The sequence below is a fragment of the Trifolium pratense genome, linkage group LG2 (genome assembly GCF_020283565.1).
Source record: "Trifolium pratense cultivar HEN17-A07 linkage group LG2, ARS_RC_1.1, whole genome shotgun sequence".
Classification (NCBI taxonomy): Eukaryota; Viridiplantae; Streptophyta; class Magnoliopsida; order Fabales; family Fabaceae; genus Trifolium; species Trifolium pratense.
In genome coordinates, this window is record NC_060060.1 from 45,227,498 (window position 1) to 45,252,433 (window position 24,936).

General features: G+C 31.1%; 2 protein-coding genes and 1 long non-coding RNA gene across 9 annotated transcripts in view; all 3 read right to left on the minus strand.

Annotated features, from left to right (window-relative positions):
* LOC123909996 (putative pentatricopeptide repeat-containing protein At1g12700, mitochondrial) overlaps positions 1-18,744 on the minus strand; it is an 83,996-nt gene extending 65,252 nt beyond the window's left edge. Inside the window, exon 1 of the mRNA XM_045960994.1 lies at positions 16,717-18,744. Coding sequence (XP_045816950.1) covers positions 17,071-18,699 — 1,629 coding nt within the window. The 5' untranslated portion in view covers positions 18,700-18,744 and the 3' untranslated portion in view covers positions 16,717-17,070. The remainder of the gene's footprint in view (positions 1-16,716) is intronic.
* LOC123910000 lies at positions 2,760-5,984 on the minus strand. Its single transcript, XR_006810110.1, has 5 exons — positions 5,307-5,984; positions 5,068-5,187; positions 4,714-4,918; positions 3,299-3,537; positions 2,760-2,961 (listed from the first exon to the last, which is right to left on the minus strand). It is a non-coding gene; the product is annotated as an uncharacterized LOC123910000 (long non-coding RNA).
* LOC123909990 (pentatricopeptide repeat-containing protein At1g62910-like) lies at positions 8,576-12,436 on the minus strand. 7 transcript variants are annotated; one of them, XM_045960979.1, is made up of 4 exons: positions 10,936-12,436; positions 9,684-10,337; positions 8,817-9,000; positions 8,576-8,665 (listed from the first exon to the last, which is right to left on the minus strand). In XM_045960979.1, exons 1-2 carry the CDS (start codon positions 12,364-12,366, stop codon positions 10,329-10,331), a joined length of 1,440 nt encoding a protein of 479 aa, XP_045816935.1. In that variant the 5' UTR covers positions 12,367-12,436; the 3' UTR covers positions 8,576-8,665; positions 8,817-9,000; positions 9,684-10,328. The 7 variants fall into 7 exon arrangements, with proteins under 7 accessions (XP_045816935.1, XP_045816936.1, XP_045816934.1 ...); XM_045960980.1 differs by having other exon boundaries at positions 8,817-9,832; XM_045960978.1 differs by having other exon boundaries at positions 8,817-10,337.
* Positions 18,745-24,936: the final 6,192 nt, after the last annotated feature.

The window sequence follows — 24,936 nt, forward strand, 5'->3', positions numbered from 1 at the left end:
TGCAACACTAATAACCCTTCCAAATAGAAATTTCACATGCCCATATATATGTATGAGGAGGAATATAAAACATATATATTATAAAATAATAAATTCACAAAACCATTTTTATTATAGTGAGAATGTCAATTGAAAAGGCTTGACACTAAAAACACATTAAAACAGGTGATTGTTTCACTTATTATCTAACTCTTGATTTATCCACAAAAAGAAATGATCTAAAGGCTATGATTGATTGATACAATTAAAGTTAGGATTAGTGGTAGGAGAACTATCTAGGATTTATATATATATATTTCAACTCAACACTAAAATTAAATTTGATTAATTAGTTTTAAACTCATTATTTTTATTATACACACAAAATGATAAAGTCATCATAAACCAACACATAAGAGTCAGGATTAGAATTTAGAACCCCGATCATGACAACTGGTCTAACAATTTCGACAATTTTTTGTCAGTTGAACTAGGACTTGTTGACTCATTTTAAACTTTTTAAATAATGTTTTGCAAAGCCATATTTAACACTTTATAAAATGTTCATTTACCAACAATTAGAGTTTTTAATATGGAATAATTTAAATATGAATTTTTTTTTTATAAATCAAATGTTTAAGATAAAGGTAAAGTAAATTTGGAACAAAAAGTCAAATTTTGAAATCATTTTCCGCAAAAAAACTTTTTACAATGTTAAAAAATCATTAAAAAATACATTCAACAAGTAGGACTAATTCATAACATAAATTTTCCTTCACTTTCCAGCAAAATCATTTTCTTCTTCAAAAAAAAAAATTAGGATTAAAATTAAGCACGGAATAATTTTTTGTATAGGTTAAAAATATTCTAAATACTTAGGTGTGGACTCACCTAAGAATTTATCATTATAAAAATGTTATAATTAAAGAAAAAGCACGTTTAACCCAAATATCTAATGCTCAACCTTTGTAGTATACGCTTTGGTCACATCTTCCAACTTTCGTGTGGCCATGGCTGCTTTCTTCAACTCACAGCGGCATTGCTATAGTATCTCTAAAAATATATGATGTTTTCATAAGCTTTAAAGGAGATGACACTCGCGCTGGTTTCACAAGCCATCTTCACACTGCTCTACGCCGAAGTTTATTTTCAGAGCTATATAGACTACATGATCCAAAAAGGAGATCATGTATGGGCAGTTGGGCACAACTTGTGAAAACAATCAAACAATCCACTATGTTTCTTGTTATGATCTCGGAGAATTACGCGTCTTCAACATGGTGTTTGAACGAACTCGTTGAAATAATGGAGTGCCACAGAAATGGACAAGTTATTGTTGTTCTTGTGTTCTACCAAACTAGCATAATACCCGTGCTATCGCACGGGTCGTAACGTTACGCGTATATTTTTTAAGTTACACTTTGCTAAGTCAACTTTTAAAAAGTAATAAGAGTATATATTCATTAATAGTTAAAGTAATATGATTAATTAAAAGATGGTTAACATTACTTGAAAAATGTTTTTAAAGTTAAATTTATTTAATCAATTATATACATAATTTGTCCCATGTATAATTTATTTAGTATATATGATAGTTATTTTGAGATTGTTATGAGTTTCATGAATCAGTAGCATAATTTGTCTTATGTATGATTTATTTAATATATATGATTATTATTTTGATATTGTTATGAGTTATATGAATCAGTAGCATAATTTGTCCCATGGATGATTTATTTATTATATATGATTGTTATTTTGATATTGTTATGAGTTATAAGAATCAATAACATATTTCGTCTCATGTAAGATTTATTTAGTATATATACTCCCTCTGGTCCTATATATAAGGAACACTTTGGAATTTTTTTTGGTCCTTTTTATAAGAAACACTCTTTAAATTTATTCTTTATTAAATCGATAATGCCTTATATACCCTTATTAAATTGTATAAAATGCAACATATTCCAATGTTATGCATTAATTACACAGACACATTCCAAAGGTTAATTTTGGAATAACACATAACATTTTAGAATTTTTAATAAAAAAAATAAGTCTCCTTGGTATGTGTGTTTTTCTCAATGTGTTCATTATATATAGGATCGGATGGAGTATATGATAGTTATTTTGAGATTGTTATGAGCTCATTAATCAGTAGCATAATTTGTCTCATGTATGATTTATTTAATATATGTGATTGTTATTTTGATATTATTATGAGTTATATGAATCAGTAGTATAATTTGTCTCATGTATGATTTATTTAGTATATATGATAATTATTTTGAGGTTGTTATCGGTATATATGATATTATGAAATTTTTAAAATTTTTATAAAAAACAATTATACAATATTATAATTTTTACCATGTGTTAGAATATTTTGTCCAAATACTCATTATATATTGTTTCTGTCTTTGCAATATATTAGAAATAAAATAATACAATATCCATACTTTAGTATAGATAGCTAGCCTTAGCATATGCATGAACATGTGGATGTGGAGTGTATCCATGAATTCACGTCCCTTCCATTTTACTATAGTATAAAAGATATTTTCTTTGTAGTTTAAATAAAAATTTAATTGAATCATACAATGTTACTACATTTAAAATGAAAAATACTCATATATTACCATATACCTTCGTCCCATATAAAATAACCAATTTTTATTAATTTTAAGGGACCTGTGCTATCGCACGAGTTGTAACGTTATGCCTATATTCATATAAATTACACTTTATTAATAAAAATTAAAAAAAAAATTGTTGTTCGAAGTTAGATTTATTTAATCAGTATGAGTACTATGAATTAATAGCATATTTGTCTCATATATGATTTATTTAATGTAAATGTTAGCTATTTTGAAACTGTTATCAATTACATGAATGAGTAGTATAATTTGTCTAAAAATGGATTATGAAAAAATTGGAGATACTTGTTCCCTGATCTTGGGTGTGGCTTCATCTTCTCATCTTCTGTCATACATAACAATATTAGAGACAAAAAAGAAAGAAACCAAATATAATTTTTTTAGTAGTTTATAGATATGTATGTAGATCAATATAGAGAATAAAATTGATATTTTTATATTTTTTGGCATTATTTATACTTTGAGTTTGAAAAAACCAAAATATATAAACAAAACGAAGAAATAAAAATAAACTAAAAGACTTAAATTAAATAAATAATTAAACGGGTAAGGGGAGTGCAAACTGAAAACAGGGGATGCAAGTATAGCAAAACGTAGGCCCAAACCAAAAGGCTGGGGCACAGTAGCGTAAAAAAATAAAAAGGGCCAGGATTCAAACTGACCGTCAGATTGATCAGATGATCCTGATCTGAACAGGGAAAGAAAGATATATGTGTCTGATGAAGATAAGCGGTGATGATGGAAAGCTTACGGTGTGCAGCCGTGGACACTTGCACATTGGATCACATTGGGTATATATACACTTTTTCTTCGCAGATCCTTCATTTTCCATTTTTCTTTCTCTCTCTTACTCCCTCCTTCACTCTTTCTCAACTCTGTTTCCGGCGGCCGGCCACCGTCCCTAGAAAAATCCCATATTCAACCAGAAACACTTATTTAACCTTTTTAAACCCAAATCAAACCAAAAAAACACAAAATCAAACAAAAATCTCAAAAACCTACAAAACCCTAGATCTACTTTGTTGAATATTTTTTTTCTTTCAAAACCCAACAACAAAAAATATTTGCATCATAACTTTGAACTTACGAAAAAATAAAAACGATTTATTTGGCGTTCTTTTTCTTTTTTTTCATCTTTGTGAAGTTCACATCGGAGCTCCGCCGTCAAAGCTCTATCACAGGTCAACTATGAACTCATTAATGGAGTTTAATACCAGATGTATGACCTTCATCATGTAATTGGATTATTTTCGATCTGGTGTGTGACTTCATCTTCTTCTCTTTTGCCAATATGGTATTTTTCAGTTTCCTTTTAGATTCTAGATTCTACAAAAGCTTCTGAAATAAAATATAGTTTCTTTTTGGATCTGTATATATTCTTATTCCTCTTATTTAATGTTAATTGATCTTTTTTTTAATTTAAATTTGTTTACTTTTACTCATCTTTTTTTTTTTTAATTCAGTTTGAGATATTTTTAGAACAATCATTTTAGAACAATTGTAATATGAATATTTCTAGAATATGTTTGGTTGTTTCAAATTCTATCATTAACTCTAATTTTAATTTAATTTAAACAGTAATAATGATATTTCTTACGCAACCTGCACATTTTTTTGGGTACAAAACCTGCACCTCTACTGCAATCTACTGTGCAGTACTACCCTACATGATTAATCACATCAAAGGTATAAGATATTATATTAAATGAATATTAGTACTTCTGTATGTTCATTGTCATTGAGACCCACAAAATAAAAAAGTTTATTGCATCAGTGTAACCATTACCAATATCTCTTTCTCTTTCTACACACCCTTGATCTACTTTTTTATTTTTTATTTTTTATTTTTATAAATCTAATAAAATTGATAACTTTTCCATGTTTTGTATGGTTTTTTACTCGGTATATATGATTTATTCTATTTATTTTGTAGATTTAATTATATTTTATTCATCTTTTTTCCTCTATATATCTAAAAAGATACTAATATATATATAATTTAATTTTGATATGAAACTAAAAGATAAAATTATGTTAATTGTACAATAAAATAATATGAATATGTTGTATAGCATACCTGCCATATAATCACTCAGAAATGTTATCAAAATCAAATTCTTCCACTTTCTTGGTATGTGTTTTCTTTTCTCGCGATCTTCCTTGGTAGTGTTTTGTTTCCCGTGTTCATCTTTTGTTTTTATCATGAATAATTTTTGGGTCTTGGTTACTTGAATCTTTGAAAGTTGTTTGATGCAAAACCACTGTTTTCAACATCTCCCTATCTTTTGACAGATCATTGTGAAAAATTAAGTTAGATTATTTTTGTTCTCCATGTGACATATCTTGTGAATACATGGTTGGTATAACCTTTATGAATTAATACAATTATTTTGATGAAAAAGTAATATATAAAATTGTGTGAAGATTATACCTTGAAGTAGAATTTTTTCATGAATCTTGAAGTAGAATTTGTTCAATCATGAAAAATGTTATACTATTCTACTTTCACGTGTTCTTGTTTGATGTTATCACTGAAATACTTTCAACTTTCCTGCAAAGAACAAATATTCATTCAAGTTTAGATTATGCAGTTGAAGTAAGAAAAATCAAGAACAAATAAAACAGGTGAGAAGAGAAGTTTAAAATGAGTATGAGAAAAAATGAGTTTACCCGCGTTGTTGTTAGATGGAGATGAATATATTTTAATCTTTCTGCAAAACAAACAAAAAATCAAGTTATTATAGAATTGTAGTAAAAGATGATGAAGGAAAGAATTGTGAGAGAATGAGAAAATTAAGAGAGGTTCATTTGTTTCTAATTTATGTTGGTGAGAGAAGGTAATATAGCATTGAATTCAAAATTTGAATTCCACAATGAGAGGGAAATGTGGGTCAAAAAGTATTTTAAATTTGACATTGGGTTTTTATTATTTTTTTTGCAAAACATAAATTATATATTAAAGAAAATATACTTACTGATGAGAGAAATTAATAAAAAACCAGAAAAAGTAGAAGATATGAGAAAGTGATTGAAATTTTGAATGAGTATATAATCAAATTTCAATTACTAAAGAGGGGGAAATGTTTTTTTAATTTGAAAAAATAGTGATAGAGATTTGTCAGTATTGGGAGAAGTGAAAGTGGGTAAAGAAAAAAGAGTGATGTGTGATGGGTAGGTCACATGTTAAATTTAAGATCAAAACTGAATTTTTTGAATTCTAACCAAATCAGTTTATTGGAACCAAATGGCTCATGGAAAGTAACTTTTTCTCTCACATAACAAAGTTTTGGCTTGGTTGGCTTGGAATATGGCTTAGTTACTTACTCATTTAGTTCAGTTATATAAATTTTGGACACAAAATGTCCCTGTTTTGGACACATGTCATACTCTTAAGCAAGGGTATTTTTGATTTTACCAGGTACTATAGATTTCTTATATTGTAATTGATTGACCCTTCACATGTTCGGAAGCAGACTGAGAGTTACGGCAGTGCGTTGGCCAAACAGAAGATTTAAACAAGCATAAACCGATACAAGTAACAAAGTTACAAAGCAAAAACCAACAAAATTCCACAATTATTCTTAAAATAATCTTCCAATTCTGAACTCCAATAGGTCGTCTCTTCAAGATAAAATTGCATCAGCTGAACTCAAACTAACAAATCACTCAAAATAACATGAAAAATTTTATGAAATGAAGATGAAAAATTATGAAGAAATTATAAATTAGAAGTAGAGCAAAACTTACCTATGAAGTTGAATTACAAGAGTCACAATACTATTGAAAGTTGAATTATGAGGAAATAATGTTGAGCACTATTTGCAAATGGGATTGAGATTTCATTCAATATGCAAAGAATACATAGATATGCATAAATATGCCAATGCCGTAGAAAATAAGGAGAGGAAAAGTCTTTTGAGTATGAGAGAGTTTAAAGGGGTAAATTTATTTTTTTTAAAGGGAGAGTGGGTACTAGTCTTACATGGGAACTGAAAAGTTCATTGATGTGTACACTTAAAAATATTTGGAACTATATAATCGAGCTAGTTCATGAGTCAAAAAAATCGAACTATATATAGTTTATGTTCAATTCTTTTATTTAACGAACTTAACTTTTAACTCAAGTTCAACTCATTTGGTTCATGAACCAAATACACGAGTCAATTATCGAATCGAGTTTCGAACTATTCACGAGTTGGCTCGGATCATTGTCAGCCCTTATAATATATCTTGTAGGGTAAATAGGGTTATACCCCCTGCAAAATACACAAATTTTGCATTAGCCCCTGCAAAATAAAAAATTGGGATTGCCCCCTGCAATGTGAAGATTCCTTGCATTTACCCCATGGCTGCACACGTAGGCATATGACATGGACAGAATCTTGAAGTGGCATGACATGTGGAAATTAATTATTTTTTATTTATTTTTAAATTGCCAACTCAGTAATAATTGTGTAATTATTTATTTTTTTAATAAAAATAAAAAACTGAAAAGAAATGTTTTCATTTAAAAAAAACGTAAAAGGAATGTTTTTATTCAATAAAAAAAACGTAAAAGGAATGTTTTTATTTAATAAAAAAAACTTAAAAGGAATGTTTTTATTTTTTACCGCAAAAAAAAGTGATTTTTTTTTGACGCAAGGAATTTTTTATTATGAACACGATCCATTATGTTTTCTTCAACCTTCAAAGTCCAAACCTTCTATCGTCTTCTTTCTTTGCTTCTTCCTTCTTTCCAGTGCTTCTTCTCCTTGCTTGTTCGGCGTCTTTTATTGCTTCATCAATCTTTGCATTACTTGTTTAGAAAATAAATTGTTAAATATAACTTAGGTGCTTCTCTATCTCTCTTTTCGATCGTTTGCTTTCATCAAAACTGGACTCGGAAAACAAGAAATTGAAACCCGGTCATCTTGGACACATCAAATCGAAACCGAATTCAACGAAATCAAAACCAGACGAAATTGAAACTAAAGTCAAAACCGAAATCGAATGAAATTATGGCGGTGGTTGTGGAATTGAAATCAAACCATGTGGATGAAACGAGGCTTTGGATGTGGATTTTGATTTTGGATGAAACTGACTTTGTTAAGTTGTCGGACTTTGTTTGAAATTGGTAGTGATGAAGTTGTTGGTGATAGTGATGAAGATGATGTTCATCATTTTCTAACAATTAATTTTGATTTGTTGTTGTTCTGGGTTTTTGTTGTTGAAGATGAAGATATGAATTTTGTAGATGAAGATGAAAGAAGGTTTGATGAACATTGAGCAAAGAGGATGGAGATTTATGGATTAAAATATTTTTTATTTTATAAAAATTACTTTCTTAATTAATAATTACACAATCATCAATGAGTTGGAAATTAAAAATAAATATAAATTATATTAATTCCACGTGTATGTGCCACGTCAACATTTTGTCCAAGTCACCGCCTTGTTGTGCAGTCAGGGAGTAAATGCAAGGAATCTTCACATTGCAGGGGGGCAATCTCAAATTTTTATTTTGCAGGGGGTATAACCCTATTTACCCAATAAATAAACTTCATCATCAATATTGCATACAAAAACTCTCGGAATCTTTTTTTTTTTTTCCTATGAGTGAAAGTCTTGTAGATCGTCCTGCAAACTTTGCCAATACTATTTGGCTTGTGAATCCACTGAAAGGTGAACGTGACACTTCCATCACCTTACATAAAGTACTTCATAGTCCTGTCTTCCTGAGTGTAAAACACTTAATCTTTGGTACTAATATTCCAATCTTGTCTGAAATCCCAGACAATATTTCCGTACTATCGTCATTAGAGTCTTTAACACTAGTTGAAATGGCCATTAGAAGCTTGCCTGAAACCTTATGCATCTTCCCAAATTTAAATGTCTATATGTTTACAATTGTAAAATGCTTCAATCTATTCCGGCACTTTCACAGTTCATTCCATATTTTGTTATCAGTAATTGTGAATCTTTTGAGAAAGTAACGAGTTCAATGAATGAACCATCGGACAAAGCCAAGTGTGGTTTTCTGCTCCTTATAACTGCATAAAATTGGAAGCACATTCATATAGAACAGTTTTGAAAGATTCTATTGATGGGATTGAACTACGAGCAAGACTAAATTCAGAAAATGCATCTTTAGATCATGATGATGATGATAATGATGATGATGTATTAGTTGGTACTTGTTACCTGCTATGCCTGTCAGAAAATATTGGTTTCATTACCCTTCTACACAAGTTTCTGTCACTCTGGAGCTTCCTCCTTATTTGCTCAGTTTTTCCTACTACTTGCTTCTTTCTCAAGGCCATATGGGATATGGTGTAGGTTTCTCAAGTTTGTTAAAAAACAAAACAAGTTTCGCAAGAGCTAACATCTTCAGTTTGATATGGCCGAATAAAGTTAGTCAATCCACATGATGTCAAATCATGTGTTTTTATGGTATGATCCAGCAAGTTGCAAGCAGATAATGGAAGCAGTTGAAGAAATAAAAGTCATTAATGATGTGAACAGCACCAGTTATAATCCAAAGCTAACATTTAGATTCTTCAATGATGAAACCCTTTACGATGAAGTAGCGATAAAAGAGTGTGGGTTTCACTGGATATATCAACTTGTGATTCATAAAATATATTATTTTGTGCATGTAATTAATCTAATTTTGTTGTACTATCACTATCAGACTATGGATAAATGAAGGATTGAAAAAAGAGCATCCACAAAAAAACTTTCAGATAAGGTGACCAATTCAATGACCATATTCAAAGCAATACTAAACTAATGATAGATAGAAAAGGTGAAAAACTATATCATGAAAAATACTGAACTCAATGAGCTAAATATCCATAATTGCAAAGGGACGGTCTAATTCACTTCATGACCAGGGAGTTGCTAATATAATCTCCATTTGAAAATATCAAACAACTAAGGGGAAAAAAGAAGAAAATGATGAAGGAAAATGATCTGCATTTTTCTTAAGTCTTCAAATATAAACAGAAATTAGACTAAGTTTTAAGGATATTGTATGTGAAATTCAAGGACTATAGAGAAAAATGTAACCTTTTTTATGTGGGCTGCAATATATTTGCAATCAAGAACATCAAATAGATCAAGAGCTTCAGAAGCATAAGCCATGGCTTGAATCTGCATCTTAGATGGCATGTCAGTATCTTCTATCATAGCTTTACCGTCCAATATCTTTGAAGTTACTGTTAAAACCATATCTCTAAGATCAGAAAAGAGATCTATGCATTGATATATAAATTTTCTATTTTGTTGTCTAAAGAGAAAGAATTGAAAGATTAGACAGACCAAAAACAGAAATGTAAGGTTAGAAAAAATCAAGCACAAAATGGAACTAAATCCTCAACCAACTAGAGGAATAACAATATTCAGATAATCCATATTGTGTATGAAAATGAACGGCAGTCATGCACCCTATACCAGATAGTAACAAAATAAGAAAGTGATTAGACCCATGACAGTGACACAAAAACTTGTACCACTCAACAACAGCAATTTGTGCAAGTCTAACACAGGACACATGAACTGTATCACACACAACAAACATCAGCCAAAGATGAGAAATACTACAAGACAGACATGGTATCAACAAACGATAGAACAACCAAAAAAAGTAATATCAAATCATGCTAGCTTATATTCTCCTTCCATATGTCCTTTGGAAAAATGTTGGTCCATCTGTCAAGAACCCTGCAGGGTGAGAGCGAACATTACAAACCCCATTCAAAATTTACATTAATTTCAGCTTAGTTTGTGATTTGCAACTCAAAGAATGACCAATGAGTGAAACAAATCCTTACAACTGTATGAAGAAAATGAACAGTACATTGGAAAGAAAAATATGATTATGTCAAGAATAAAATAACATCAACCAATTTTATCATTATAATAGCAAAATCAACATAGTTTTTATTTGATTTCATGTGTTTTTATGTTGATCATTGTGTGGTCGATCATCCTTTGTATATGTAACTATTAAGTAAATATTTAAACGAATAACAAAGATTAGACCATTGTCATCAAAATTCAAAGTAGCCTAATAAGTTACAAGAAATCATCTTAACTAGTCTTTCTCTTAGAATAGACCTTTAGCAATCATTTCACGTAGAAGTTTCTCTGCCATTTCATTCTTATCATTTTCAAAGAATGAGCGAATAATTGTTTCATAAGTTACAGCATCAGGAATGCATCCATTGTCTTCCATTTTTGACAGCAGGGCCTCAGCTTCATCAAGCAAGCCCTCTAGACAAAGACCATTGATCATAATATTATATGTCCAAACTGTTACCTTATAGCCTTTAATCAAAAGATCCTGAAAAATCTCTTGTGCGTTCCTAAGTCTCCCTTCCTTGCATAGTCCATCGATAAGTATATTGTATGTGGACATATCTGGTTGAATACCTTGGATTTTAATTTTCTTGACCAATGCAATTCCCTTGTCAACATGATGGTTTTTACATAGAGCATGTAATAAGGAATTGTAAGTGATTACATCAGCAGGTTGACCTCTATCATGCATTTGATCAAAAAGTTTCCATGCATGAGAGATTCTCCCTGATTTGCACAAACCATCAATTAGAGAACTGTAAGTTACTGTATCAGGAATAATCTTATTGTTTTGCATTTCTTTGAAGAGATTCATGGCTTCATCCATCATTTTAATTTTACACAGCCCATTAATCACGACACTATAGCAATTAACATTGGGCATCACTCCTCTTTGGGCCATACTGTTGAATATAACTTTGGCCTTATTCACTTCATTGATTAGGCAATACCCATCCATTAATGAACTGTATGTAGCAACATCAGGTTCCACGCCTGCTTTCATCATCACAGCTAATACATTTTTAGCTTCTTTCACCTTCCCTTCTTTGCATAGAGCATCAACCAGTGTAGTAAAAGTATAAACATCTGGGTTGATGTTTTTCAATGGCATTTCATGGAACAAATCAAATGCTTCTTTCAATTGACCAACAATGCAAAATCCATATATTAGAGAAGTGTAAGTGAAAACATCAGGAGAAATATTCTTTGCAATCATTTCAGAATATAAATCCTTAGCATCTATTAAAAGCTTATCTTTACACAAACTATCAATAATTGTGTTGTACATTACCGCATCAGGCTTGACCAATTTCCTGTCGATTCGTCTTAGAACTTGCAAGGCAGCCCTTGTTTCTCCAATTTTACAGAGTCCATTGATCAAGGTCCCGTAGCTAACTTGGTTGAGGTGAAATCCATGTGCAACCACATGGTCGTGAAAATGCAGTGCTTCCTTCACCTTACCGTTAAAACACAAACCTTTTATAAGAGTCGTTAAAGTTATGACATTAGGCTGATAACCCAACTTGAGAATCTTAGCCAATAGAGAAAAGGCAAAAGTCATATGACCAACGTGGCAGTAACAATTGATCAATATATTGAAAGTAACAACATTAGGCATAATTCCATTAAATTCCAATTGGTTAGAAAGTGAAATAGCAGTGGGGTAATGTTTCATCTTAACAAGATAAGTTAAAATCTTGCAAAATTCAACAATGGATGGGGTTGGATTCATACGAAGCATGCTATGGAATGAAGAAACAGCATTATCAACATTATTATTATTAACATGAAATGGAGAGTGAGAGTATAATCGCCTTAAGAAGGAAACAGAAAAAGAAGAAGAAGAAGAAGAAGAAGAAGAAGATCGAAAGGTGAACCTTAAGAATGACATTTGAGCGATGATGGAGAGGAACAAACGAAGCTTCAATTTAGGGTTTCTTTTTCAATTGGAATGGAGTACACGCTGTTTAGAGACTTGTTAATGAAATAATATATTTTCAATGCATAAGTTACTATTGCAAAAAAAACCAAGTTACTTTTTTTTTTTTTTTACCTTTTATGTTATAGTATTATCCTGAATTCCTGGTTAGTATCTTCTCCATTTTAATTCTTTTCATTTTTTTCATTACTAGTAGTCTCACACATGTGAGATGCACGGATGTTATGCGATATTTTATATTATAATGTTGAAAAATCATTCGTATAAATTAAAACAATAAGTATTATCAAAATTATAATAATAACATCAAGGCTTAAATGTAGTTTTAGCCCCTCAAGTTTCACAATTGTTTGATTTTGGCCCCCCACATTTCAATTGCTTGATTTTAACCCTCTAAGTTTCACAATTGCTTGATTTTAGCCCTCCAAGTTTCAATTGCTCGATTTTGGCCCTCCAAGTTTACCCCATTTTGCATTTGCTAGCCCCCCGTTGACTTTTTTTACTATAAATTGCTTATGTGACATTTTAAAAAAATTAAAAATATGTTTTAATTAAAAAATAATAATATTTGCTTTTATAAAAATGTATTAAAAATTGTTTTTTTAATAAAAAGTTTAATAATTATTTTTTATTTAAAAAAAGTTTACAAAGTTTTTAAAAAATAATTCATAAAATGTTTTTTTTACTTTTTTATATAACAAAATTATTTTACAAACTACATATAATAAAAAAAAAATTATAATTTAGTTTTTAAAAAACAATTTGTAATTTATTTATTTATTTTTAAATACTTGTTTAATTTTAAAATGTCACATAACCAATTTTTAATGAAAATATTCAAATGGGGGGCTAGCAAATGCAAAAGGGGGTAAACTTGGGGGGCCAAAATCGAGCAATTGAAACTTGGAGGGCTAAAATCAAGCAATTGTGAAACTTATGGGGTTAAAATCAAGCAATTAAAATGTGAGGGACCAAAATCAAGCAATTGTGAAACTTGGAGGGTCAAAACTGCATTTAAGCCTAACATCAACAACAACAAAATAATAATAATAATAATAATAATAATAATAATAATAATAAAGTAATGTAAATATAAGATAGATATTAAAGATGTGTTTATATATTTCGAAATAAGTACAATAGATCATATTGCATTTACAAAAAATATACAATTTACGTCAATGTGCGCTATATAAATATTTTTTCTGATTCTTCATAATATATGATATTTAATTAACTTACTCCAAAACTTCTAAAGTTAGGTCCATTACCTTTTTAATATTTTCATCTTTAGGTTCTTTTTGATATCACTTCTTTTAATCTCATGCCCAATAACATCTAAAAAAAATTAAAATAGAGACATATTATTTAGATTAAAATATCAATCAATATATGAGATTTAAAATTAAGACGAAAGCTAATAATCATTACCAACTATTTATTTTCTTCTTCAGTTGAATTCAAAATATCTTGGAATGACATAAAATCAAAATGGTTCAAAGGAATTTGTGGAGCATCGATCTTGGTAAATGTAGTAGTAAACATGCAATTCAGCTTATACTTATGTGATGTAATTTTGTACTTATCAGTTTCTCCAACCAATATATTTTCAACCTTATATGTTGATCCTTCTCCAACTATTTTTTTTATCTTTGACACCAAACTCTTTTCCACAGTAACAAGAATCTTATCGCACTGGATGATCAAAGTAAAAAAAGGGAAAAAATCAATAATAAAAAAAATCAACAGAGATTTTGTGAAAATGTGAAAAGTATATCAAGATAGTTATCACCTTTTCATCAACAAACAACATATTTATAGACGTAACCTCAGTTGGTTTGTATTTGTTTGTTACATTCCACACATGAACTATTCGAATTTTCAACTTTAGATTTGCTTTTTCAGCTACTATAGCGGACATAGGAGTGTAGATAGGAGCCATGGTTTGAAAGAGTGTTTTTTTTTTTAACTAAAAACTAAACTCAACAGAAATGTATGCATGGCTAAAGAAGTAACTGTTATGCTACTTACATATACCTATATGTATATGATAACAACCGATCAAAAAGAATGAGTGGGGACCATCAAAATTGAATGAAATATGATAATGATAATGGTTATACATTTCAATCCCATAACCTATGACTCTTTGCATAACCTTATCAAAATATTTATCATGTGTGAAAGGTGAAGAAATGCTTAGAAGGATTGACACTTTTATATAGGAACCAGTTAACTATGCAAAGGTTGTGAACTGTTAAATATAATTATTAGGGGAAATGAAGAGAAATCATGAGGAAATGAGAGTTAAATGATTGTGTGACCTTATGCATCATATCATATGATAGCCAAGGGTCAAACATAATGGTTTTTAGATTTTATCCTCTTGTACGTGTAACAATATATTATTTTGATTAGTATATCGGATATTGGAGAGGTATAATTCTTTATTATATATTATGGTATATGAAGAGTAGATAGAGATGACAATAGTATAAAAACAAAAACAAAAATATAGATGACAATGATATAATATAAGGAAGTGATGTGATATTATTGAGTGATTTAATTGGAAGTAAGTGACTGACAAGGATTAGGGTTGAGATGAGTAGTAGGAGAACTATCTAAGATTTATATTTTAATGCATTAACTATGGAACATGCATGATGTTAGTGGATGGATTTTTTTTGCAACCAATGGAATATATGGTGAGTAAGTAATAAAGTGTGTGGCTCTTTAGTATAAGTTCCTCATGTTTTAATGTGGACAATATGAAAAGCCATCTATATAAATGTAGGTATATGAAAAGTAGATAGAGTCTAGAGATGATAATGATGTAAGGAGAAGTGATGTGACATTGTAAGTGGCTGACTTGGCTAAATGGAAAAAAAATATTGGTTTAAGTGGATTAGGGTTTAAATAGATAGTAGGAGAACTATCTAGGAATTATATATATAGATTATATAGTTTTAGAAATATAAATGTAAAAGTGAGACATTAAGTGTAACAAAAAAAAGTGAGACATTAAGCGAGTTTAAATATCATTTATACACCCTAAAACATTTAAAAATTTTGATAATGAAAGAAATGGAAACGGTAGAAAATGGAGAGGATCCGAACTGGTATTATCCTAGCATTTATAAATTGTAGAAAAATAGAAAAAATAATTAGAAAAGCTAATGTATATTAGAAAATTCAAAGAGAGTATCTTTAAAGGATTAATCTAGCGGTAAAAAGATATAGGTCTTGAATTCGAGAGGTTCTGATTTCAAGCTACACTAGTGTTTTTAGAGGGAGATAAATATGAAAATATTTTTGTAAGCATTCTTTGAGCCTTAGATATTTCCTACCTTGGACTTAGACACTATCCCCCAATGGTGGAGCTAGACTAAATTGTTGGGGAGGGCCGCAATGTAGTATGAATTTTTTTTCTTCTTCTATCATGGGCTAAAAATATATAAATTGTTAATTTTTGTGAGTCTTAATAACATGTCAAATATACCAAATGATTTTAAATTTCTATACATTTTAGATGAATTATATATATGATATAAATTTTCAATTTGAATGATAAATTCTATACTCGTTAAAATATATCACCGTAAGCTTAGCTCAATGGTAAGGACATCGATAAAAAAAGTAAATTTTGTACTTATTATAACATCACTATGAATCCCACAATTTGATTTCTCAAATATTACATATGTTGAAAATTTATAGGTTTAACTACACATTTTGGTCCCTTACGTTTATTTTAGGTTTCAATTTGGTCTCTTACGTTTAAAAAGTATCAATTTTGTCCCTTACGTTTATTTTAGGTTTCAAGTTAGTCATTTCCGTTAGTTTTGCCACTAACACCGTTTGAACAGTACACGCGTCAGTGTGTCCAAGTGCCACGTGTCACTCCACATATGCAAATTGACTGGCACGTGTGACAAAATTGACGGAAAGGACTAACTTGAAACTTAAAATAAATGTAAGGAACCAAATTGATACTTTTTAAACGTAAGAGACCAAATTGAAATCTAAAAAAGGACCAAATGTGTAGTTAAGCCGAATAATCGAACTCGGGACACTATAATCACCAAATGCGCTGCTTTACCAATCAGCCAAATACAATCTTATGATGGCAACTAGGGGTGTGCATAAATGTTTCTACAATTGTAAAAACTAATCACTAACAAATCATTCCCCTTAGGGCACAAGTTAACATCACCCTTATTTTTTCTATTTTTCTACAATTTATAAATGCTAACTTGTGCCCACATGTTAACAAGTACTTACATGAAAGCAAGTACTTACATGTTTAGCATTGATGGCTCGTGAGATAACTAGTACATTTGACTGGGAGACGATGGAATATGATTTGCACAGCTTGGTCGTTTCAATGAAGAATAAACAAGCAAAATATGGGGAAAATTGAAAGAACAGCAGATGTTCAACAAGTATAAATTTACAACGGAAATTGGACTAATTGAAACAATAGTAGAACAGGAAAAGCAACAAGTTGATTAAAAAAAGACTTGGCTGATGCTAACCAAGAATCCTTAAGCTGAGTGAGGACTGAGAAGTATCATATCCTCAAAATACTGAGCTCGTGTATATCCGTTCCTGCATTAGAACCAATTGAAACTTTTACTCAAACTGGTTCTCCTCTTACATTAGACCACTGCCAATCATTTCATGTAAAAGTTTCAATGCCTTATCATTCTCATCATTTTCAAAGAGAGCACGGATAATTATTTCATAAGTTATAGCATTAGGAACACTGCCATTGTCTTCCATTTTTAACAGTAGGGACTCAGCATCATCAAACAAACCCTCAGAACAAAGACCATGGATCATAATATTATATGTGGGGACTGTAACATTGTAGCCTTTAATCAAAAGATCATTAAAAATCACTTGTGCGTCCAGAAATCTCCCTTGTTTGCAAAGTCCATCCATGAGTATATTGTATGTGTGCATATCTGGTTGAATGCCTTTGTCTTTAATTTTCTTGACCAATGCAATTGCCTTATCAACATGATGGTTTTTACATAAAGCATGTAATAAAGAACTATAAGTGATCACATTGGCAGGTTGACCCCTATCTTGCATCTCAACAAGAAGCTCCCAAGCATGAGAGATTCTCCCTGATTTGCACAAACCATCAATTAGAGAACTGTAAGTTACTGTATCAGGAATAATCTTATTGTTTTGCATTTCTTTGAAGAGATTCATGGCTTCATCCATCATTTTAATTTTACACAGCCCATTAATCACGACACTATAGCAATTAACATTGGGCATCACTCCTCTTTGGGCAATACTGTTGAATATAACTTTGGCCTTATTCACTTCATTGATTAGGCAATACCCATCCATTAATGAACTGTATGTAGCAACATCAGGTTCCACGCCTGCTTTCATCATCACAGCTAATACATTTTTAGCTTCTTTCACCTTCCCTTCTTTGCATAGAGCATCAACCAGTGTAGTAAAAGTATAAACATCTGGGTTGATGTTTTTCAATGGCATTTCATGGAACAAATCAAATGCTTCTTTCAATTGACCAACAATGCAAAATCCATATATTAGAGAAGTGTAAGTGAAAACATTAGGAGAAATATTCTTTGCCATCATTTCAGAATATAAATCGTAAGCATCTCTTATAAGCTTATCTTTACACAGGCTGTCAATAATTGTGGTGTATATTACCACATTAGGCTTGACCAATTTCCCTTCAATTTGTCTTAGAACTTGCAAGGCGGCTCTTGTTTCCCCAATTTTACAGAGTCCATTGATCAAGGTCCCGTAGCTAACTTGATCGAGGTGAAATCCATGTGCAAGCACATGGTCGTGAAAATGCAGAGCTTCTTTCACCTTATCGTTGAAACACAGACCTTTGATAAGAGTATTTAAGGTTATGACATTGGGTTGATAACCCAACTTGAGAATCTTAGCTAATATAGAAAAGGCAAAAGACATTTGACGAAGGTGGCAGTAACAATTGATCAATATATTGAAAGTAACAACATTAGGCATAATTCCATTGAATTGTAATTGGTTAGAAAGGGAAATAGCAGTGGGGTAATGTTTCGTCTTAACAAGATAAGTTAAAATCTTGTTAAATTGTACGATGGATGGGGTTGGATTCATACGAAGCATGCGGTTGAATGAGGAAATAGCATCATCAGCATTATTATTATTAACATGAAATGGAGAGTGAGAGTAAAATCGCCTTAAGTAAGAAATGGAAGAAGAAGAAGAAGAAGATCGAAAGGTGAACCTTAAGAATGACATTTGAGCGATGATGGAGAGGAACAAACGGAGCTTCAATTTAGGGTTTCCTTTGTTATTATATAGTTTTGGGAATATAAATGTAAAAATGAGACATTAAATGTAACAAAAAAAAAAATGAGACATTAAATGAGTCCAAATATCATTTATACACCCAAAAAAATTTAAAAACTATGATAATGAAAGAAATAGAAATAATAGAAAATGGAGAGGATCCGAACTGGTACTATCCTAGCATTTATAAATTGTTGAAAAATAGAAAAAATAATTAGAAAAGCTAATGTATATTAGAAAATTCAAAGAGAGTATCTTTAAAGGATTAATCTAGCAATAAAAAGATATAAGTCTTGAATTCGAGAGGTTCTGATTTCAAGCTCCACTAGTGTTTTTAGAGGGAGGTAAATATGTAAATATTTTTGTAAGCATTTTTAAGCCTTAGATATTTCCTACTTTGTACTTGGACACTATCCCCCAATGGCGGAGCTAGACTAAATTGTTGGGGAGGGCTGCAATGGAGCATGAATTTTTTTTTTCTTCTATCATGGGCTAAAAATACATAAATTGTTAATTTTTGTGAGTCTTAATAACATGTCAAATATAATAAATGATTTTAAATTTTTATACATTTTACATGAATTATATATGATATAAATTTTCAATTTGAATGATAAATTTTATACTCGTTAAAACATATCACCGTAAGCTTAGCTCAATGGTAAGGACATCGATAAAAAAAGTAAATTTTGTACTTATTATAACATCACTATGAATCCCACAATTTGATTTCTCTAATATTATATATGTTGAAAATTTATAGGCTTAACTACACATTTGATCCCTTACGTTTATTTTAGGTTTCAATTTGGTCTCTTACGTTTAAAAAGTATCAATTTTGCCCCTTACGTTTATTTTAGGTTTCAAGTTAGTCATTTCCGTTAGTTTTGCCACTAACACCGTTTGAACAGTGCACGTGTCGGTGTGTCCAAGTGCCACGTGTCAGTCCACATATGCAAATTGGCTGCCACTTATGACAAAATTGACGAAAATGACTAACTTGAAACTTAAAATAAACGTAAGGGACTAAATTGATACTTTTAAAACGTAAGAGACCAAATTGAAATCTAAAATAAACGTAAATGTATTTATATATATTCTTGATCACAATTTGTGGTGGCAACATACATAGTAATCATTTTTAGGAAACAAAAAAGTTATACTTTTTTTAAGCAAAAATTTATTTATACTTCCTTGTTAAAATGTCTAAAATATATTTTTATTTCTCTAATATTTTATAGATATATTGACCGGTCTTTTTTTAAAAAAAAAATTGGCAACAAGTATATCATTATGGTTTGTGATGTTAATCAACATGACAATTTCTTTTGAAAAAATTCAACTAAAAATCAAAATAGTAGCCCCAAATAATCGAACTTGGGAGACTATAATCACCAAAGCTTTGCTTACTTCATGTCTTTGTTTTTCCTCTTATAAGTTATAATAAGGTTGTTTATCAACTACGTATTTATATGTGTTAAGAATCATGGCATCCATAGAAAAGTAGAGAGAAAAGTAAAAAATTTGTATTGATGATAATGAGTACAATTACAATTGATAAGAAAATTAGGTACAATTGACTTATTTATAGGCTAACTAACTAGACTAACTAACTAGTAACTAATGCAACTAACTATACCTCTAATAGCCTCCCGCAAGCTAGAAGGTGTTCACAACACTTCTAGCTTGGGATAAGGAATACAAAATTACATCGAATCAAAAGAAAATACAATGAGAGATGTCGAAAATACATCGGCCAAAACAACAACTCAAATACAACTAGTAGTGCTTAACCACCATAAGGAAGAAACACAACTCATCAAAGCCAACTAAGGCAAAAGCTTAACCATCAAGTAGAAACCACAACTCAAGGACTACTCGGAGGAAGCAACAAATCAATGCTTAACCATTAAGCAGAAGCCATAACTCAAGGCTTAACCACTTAACAGAAGCTAACATCAACATAGCCAACAAAGGGCACAAAGCTTAACCATCAAGAGTTCCAAACACTCATGACAGAAGCAAAAAAGAGAATGTCAGAAGAGGTCCGATGGCTACAAAGTAAAGCATCAATACTCAAGTTGTGCTAAAGGTAATTAGCTCATCTAAGGACCAACAAATCAAGGAGAAAGATCAAGTAGCGTGGTTGATGGCTAGAGAGTAAAGCATCAATACCAATGTTGTGCTCAAGATGAGATAGCACATCAAAAAAAACCAACTAACCACTTGACAAAGCAAGCAAATACAACCTGCTCAAGAGATAGCATAAATGCAACAAAGCCAATATGGCTAAGCACCTGCCTAAAACAGGGCAACAAAGAGTAGATTAAAGAACTCAAATCAGCCTTTAATCTTCAAAATCAGAGGCAAAACCAGTAGCAAGTCCAATAAGCCACTCACAAACCGCAAAGGCCAACAACAATAACAGAACTTTGTGCTACTAAAATCCCAAAGAATTCCTCCAACATACAATAGGTGTGAGAAATGCTCCACTAAACCAAATCAAATTAATTCCATACTCTAGCAGTAACTTGTTGTAGGGCTTCACCAAATAGACAACAAGTTCCAAATTATTGGTAAGCCACGCAAGCTAAATCCATGAGCATGAGATTAACTATGTCTTCAGCCCATAAACACCAAACAGAGAAAAAACTAGAAATTCAAAGAACCATCACTAATATATGCTTCCAATTCATAAGAAAACACCAAAGGATAACTGAAATATCCAGCAGAAGATGTATCCAGAATCGTGTGGCATATCATATCCATTGCACAAGAAACTTGCAGTAAATCAACTCTGAAATCATCACTTGCAAGTTGCAACATAAACTTGCAATAACACAACTCATATGTAGTGTATCAATTGCAGATATCAACTCAAATTTGTTGCAATTAGGCTTCAAATTCAAAGAAAGGCAAGAACCAGAAGTAACTAATACACAACAGAATTGTCAAAAAGAAATATATCTCAAACCTCAAAGCAATGAAGGTGATGGAGAAAACAGAGGCAAAGATCACCACCAAGAGCAATCTAAACTCCGAACCTTTGCATGTTAACGCAGAAAATAACACTCCAAGAGAATAACAATCAACACGAATTCTTCCAAGAATCGGCGAATTGAAACCTCCGTCACTTTGAATCAAATCGCATCCTCTATGATGCGTCATACCAAGCAATTATCAAATATCACAGTACCAGACATAGTCGTGATGAGATCGGAAGCGGAAATGAATGATTCAGTGAACTGAAATGCGATTGCAAATGGAATCGCAAACCCTAGAATTTGGGGGAAAAGGAAGGGATTAAAGTTGCGATTAAAACAAAATCGCAATCGAACACGGAACAAGAATCAAATCGAAAAGAAATCAAGAAATCGGATCGAGAACATGAATTGGAATCACGAAATTTGCAAAACGGAATCAAAATTGAACTCAATCTCACGATTCTGCCACTACCACATTTCAAAACTCTGAAAGCCTTAATTAACGCTCTTCCTCAGACTCAACTGAATCAGCCTGCTCACGCTCTACCCCCATCTTCTTCGCTGCCCTTGTTCCTCCGCCTTCCACAGCCTTTTAAATTCCAAGGTACATCATCCACACCATGCAAACTCGACCAAATATTACAGTTACAGACACTATAATCAAATCTAGTGATTGATACAAACCAAATATACAACACAAAAAAGGTAAAGGAAGATAATTTAACTTACTTTAGAAATAAGGAGTCCATGCAGTAACTAATCAAGCCAACAGCAAGACTATAATCACAAAAAAATAGGATGCCCCGTGGAGAGCAAATCAATATTGTTGAAACAAATCATGTTGTCTTATATGACAATGTACGATTCTAGGCTAATGTTGAATTTTCTATGCCTATGAATGACTCTTTTCAGGTAAACAACAACATTAATGTGAACACTAAATACACCCAGAGTTTCCCCTTCCGATTCAAACAGAATCCCCTATAAGTATATTCAAGATTATCTCTATAGACTACACATTCCTGAAATAATTACAACCATAACCTTTGAAAAAGCTACGATTAATATAGCAGGAATGAATCAACAATTTCAGCCACATGGATGAAAATATCATTACAGTCATACGATGAAAATAGACAATACATTGGGAAAAAAGTATAATTATGTCAAGAATAAAAAAAAATCACCGGTTGCTACCATTATAATAAATTATGTATTTATGTACAAAAACATTATGTGCTTTTTTTGTTTGTGCTTTTATGTATTTTTTTTTTTGTTTGTGTTTATATAAATTTTATTTTTCATGCATAGTGTTTGCTTTAGTGTTGTGTAGGAACCTTTCATGCATAGTGTTATGATTTTATTGGTTTTAGGCTTGTTATTTAAGTGGTTATTTGGGTTGGTGTTAGAATATAATTTTAAGGGATGTAATCGATTGAAAGTTGGTATATAATAAACAGTAGAAGTTGTAGGAGAATTTGATTTTGTTTGATTTTGAAAATTCATTATTTCTTGCTTTATTTTTAGGAGTTTAAAATTTTACATGGAAGTACAAAAGGAATTTGAAAGTAACCCTACTCCATCACAACCTCAAAGTGCACCGATTGATAATGTGGATAGCTCTGAGAAGGATCAATTGCAACCCCCAACTGATAATCGTCCTGTTGCTGGTGACTAATGAACTGATATTTTGGTTTGTAATATTTAATTACTTGATTTGAGATATTTGAATGATTTTCAATTGAATAATTTGAATTACATCGATGATTGTTATTTATCGATATATTATAACTAAAGTGCGGGTAACGGGTAGGCATGGCAATAAAACCCATACCCGTGGGTACCCGCCCAAACCCTACCCGCTTTGACGGGGAAAATCCGAGTTGACTGGATTTGGGTTCGGGTTTGGGTTTTCCCCGATTTCAAAAGATGGGTTTGGGGCGGGTAATGGGTATATTGATACCCACCCCGAACCCGCCCCGCTTATACTAAAATTATATTTTACCTATTTTACATTAGAGATCCTTCAACAATCTCTTAAATTACATTCATCATATGTTTATATTTATTTTTAATTTGAGTATTAAACAAACCATTTTCTCTATTTTTTCTTTATTTTAAAAAATATTGTTGAAACAAAATAATTTTGGACATTTAACCTTTTTTTTGATAAAAAAATACTAAAATACAATTCAAATTCATGTGGAAAGATGCGTAACGGGGATACCCGATCCCCGTTGGGTATGGGTTTGGGGTTATACATTTTATCCCCGCTCGATATTGGGATGGGTTTGGGGAAACCCGGACTTTTATGGGTTTGGGTTTGGGGAGGGCAATATCCGTCCCTGCCCCGCCCCATTGCCATGTCTAGTAACGGGTATGGGTATGGGTACTTAGGTACCCATAGGGTATGTGGACGGGGATAAAGATTGTTACCCACGCGGGTATGGGGATGGGTACGGGTATTTTTTCAAACTGCGGGTATGAGGATGTGGACTATAGTACCCTACCCATACCCTACCCATTGTCATCCCTAGAAAATTCAAAGAGAGTATATTTAAAGGATTAATCTAGCGGTAAAAAGATATAGGTCTTGAATTCGAGAGGTTCTGATTTCAAGCTACACTAGTGTTTTTAGAGGGAGATAAATATGAAAATATTTTTGTAAGCATTCTTTGAGCCTTAGATATTTCCTACCTTGGACTTAGACACTATCCCCCAATGGTGGAGCTAGACTAAATTGTTGGGGAGGGCCGCAATTTAGTATGATTTTTTTTTTCCTTCTATCATGGGCTAAAAATATATAAATTGTTAATTTTTGTGAGTCTTAATAACATGTCAAATATACCAAATGATTTTAAATTTTTATACATTTTACATGAATTATATATATGATATAAATTTTCAATTTGAATGATAAATTTTATACTCGTTAAAATATATCACCGTAAGTTTAGCTCAATGGTAAGGACATCGATAAAAAAGTAAATTTTGTACTTATTATAACATCACTATGAATCCCACAATTTGATTTCTCTAATATTATATATTTTGAAAATTTATAGGCTTAACTACACATTTTGGTCTCTTACGTTTATTTTAGGTTTCAATTTGGTCTCTTACGTTTAAAAAGTATCAATTTTATCCCTAACGTTTATTTTAGGTTTCAAGTTAGTCATATTTCCGTTAGTTTTGCCACTAA

Excerpts from the sequence above, each read along its gene's own strand:
- LOC123909990 (XM_045960977.1), bottom strand. The coding sequence starts at position 12,366 with ATGTCATTCTTAAGGTTCACCTTTCGATCTTCTTCTTCTTCTTCTTCT.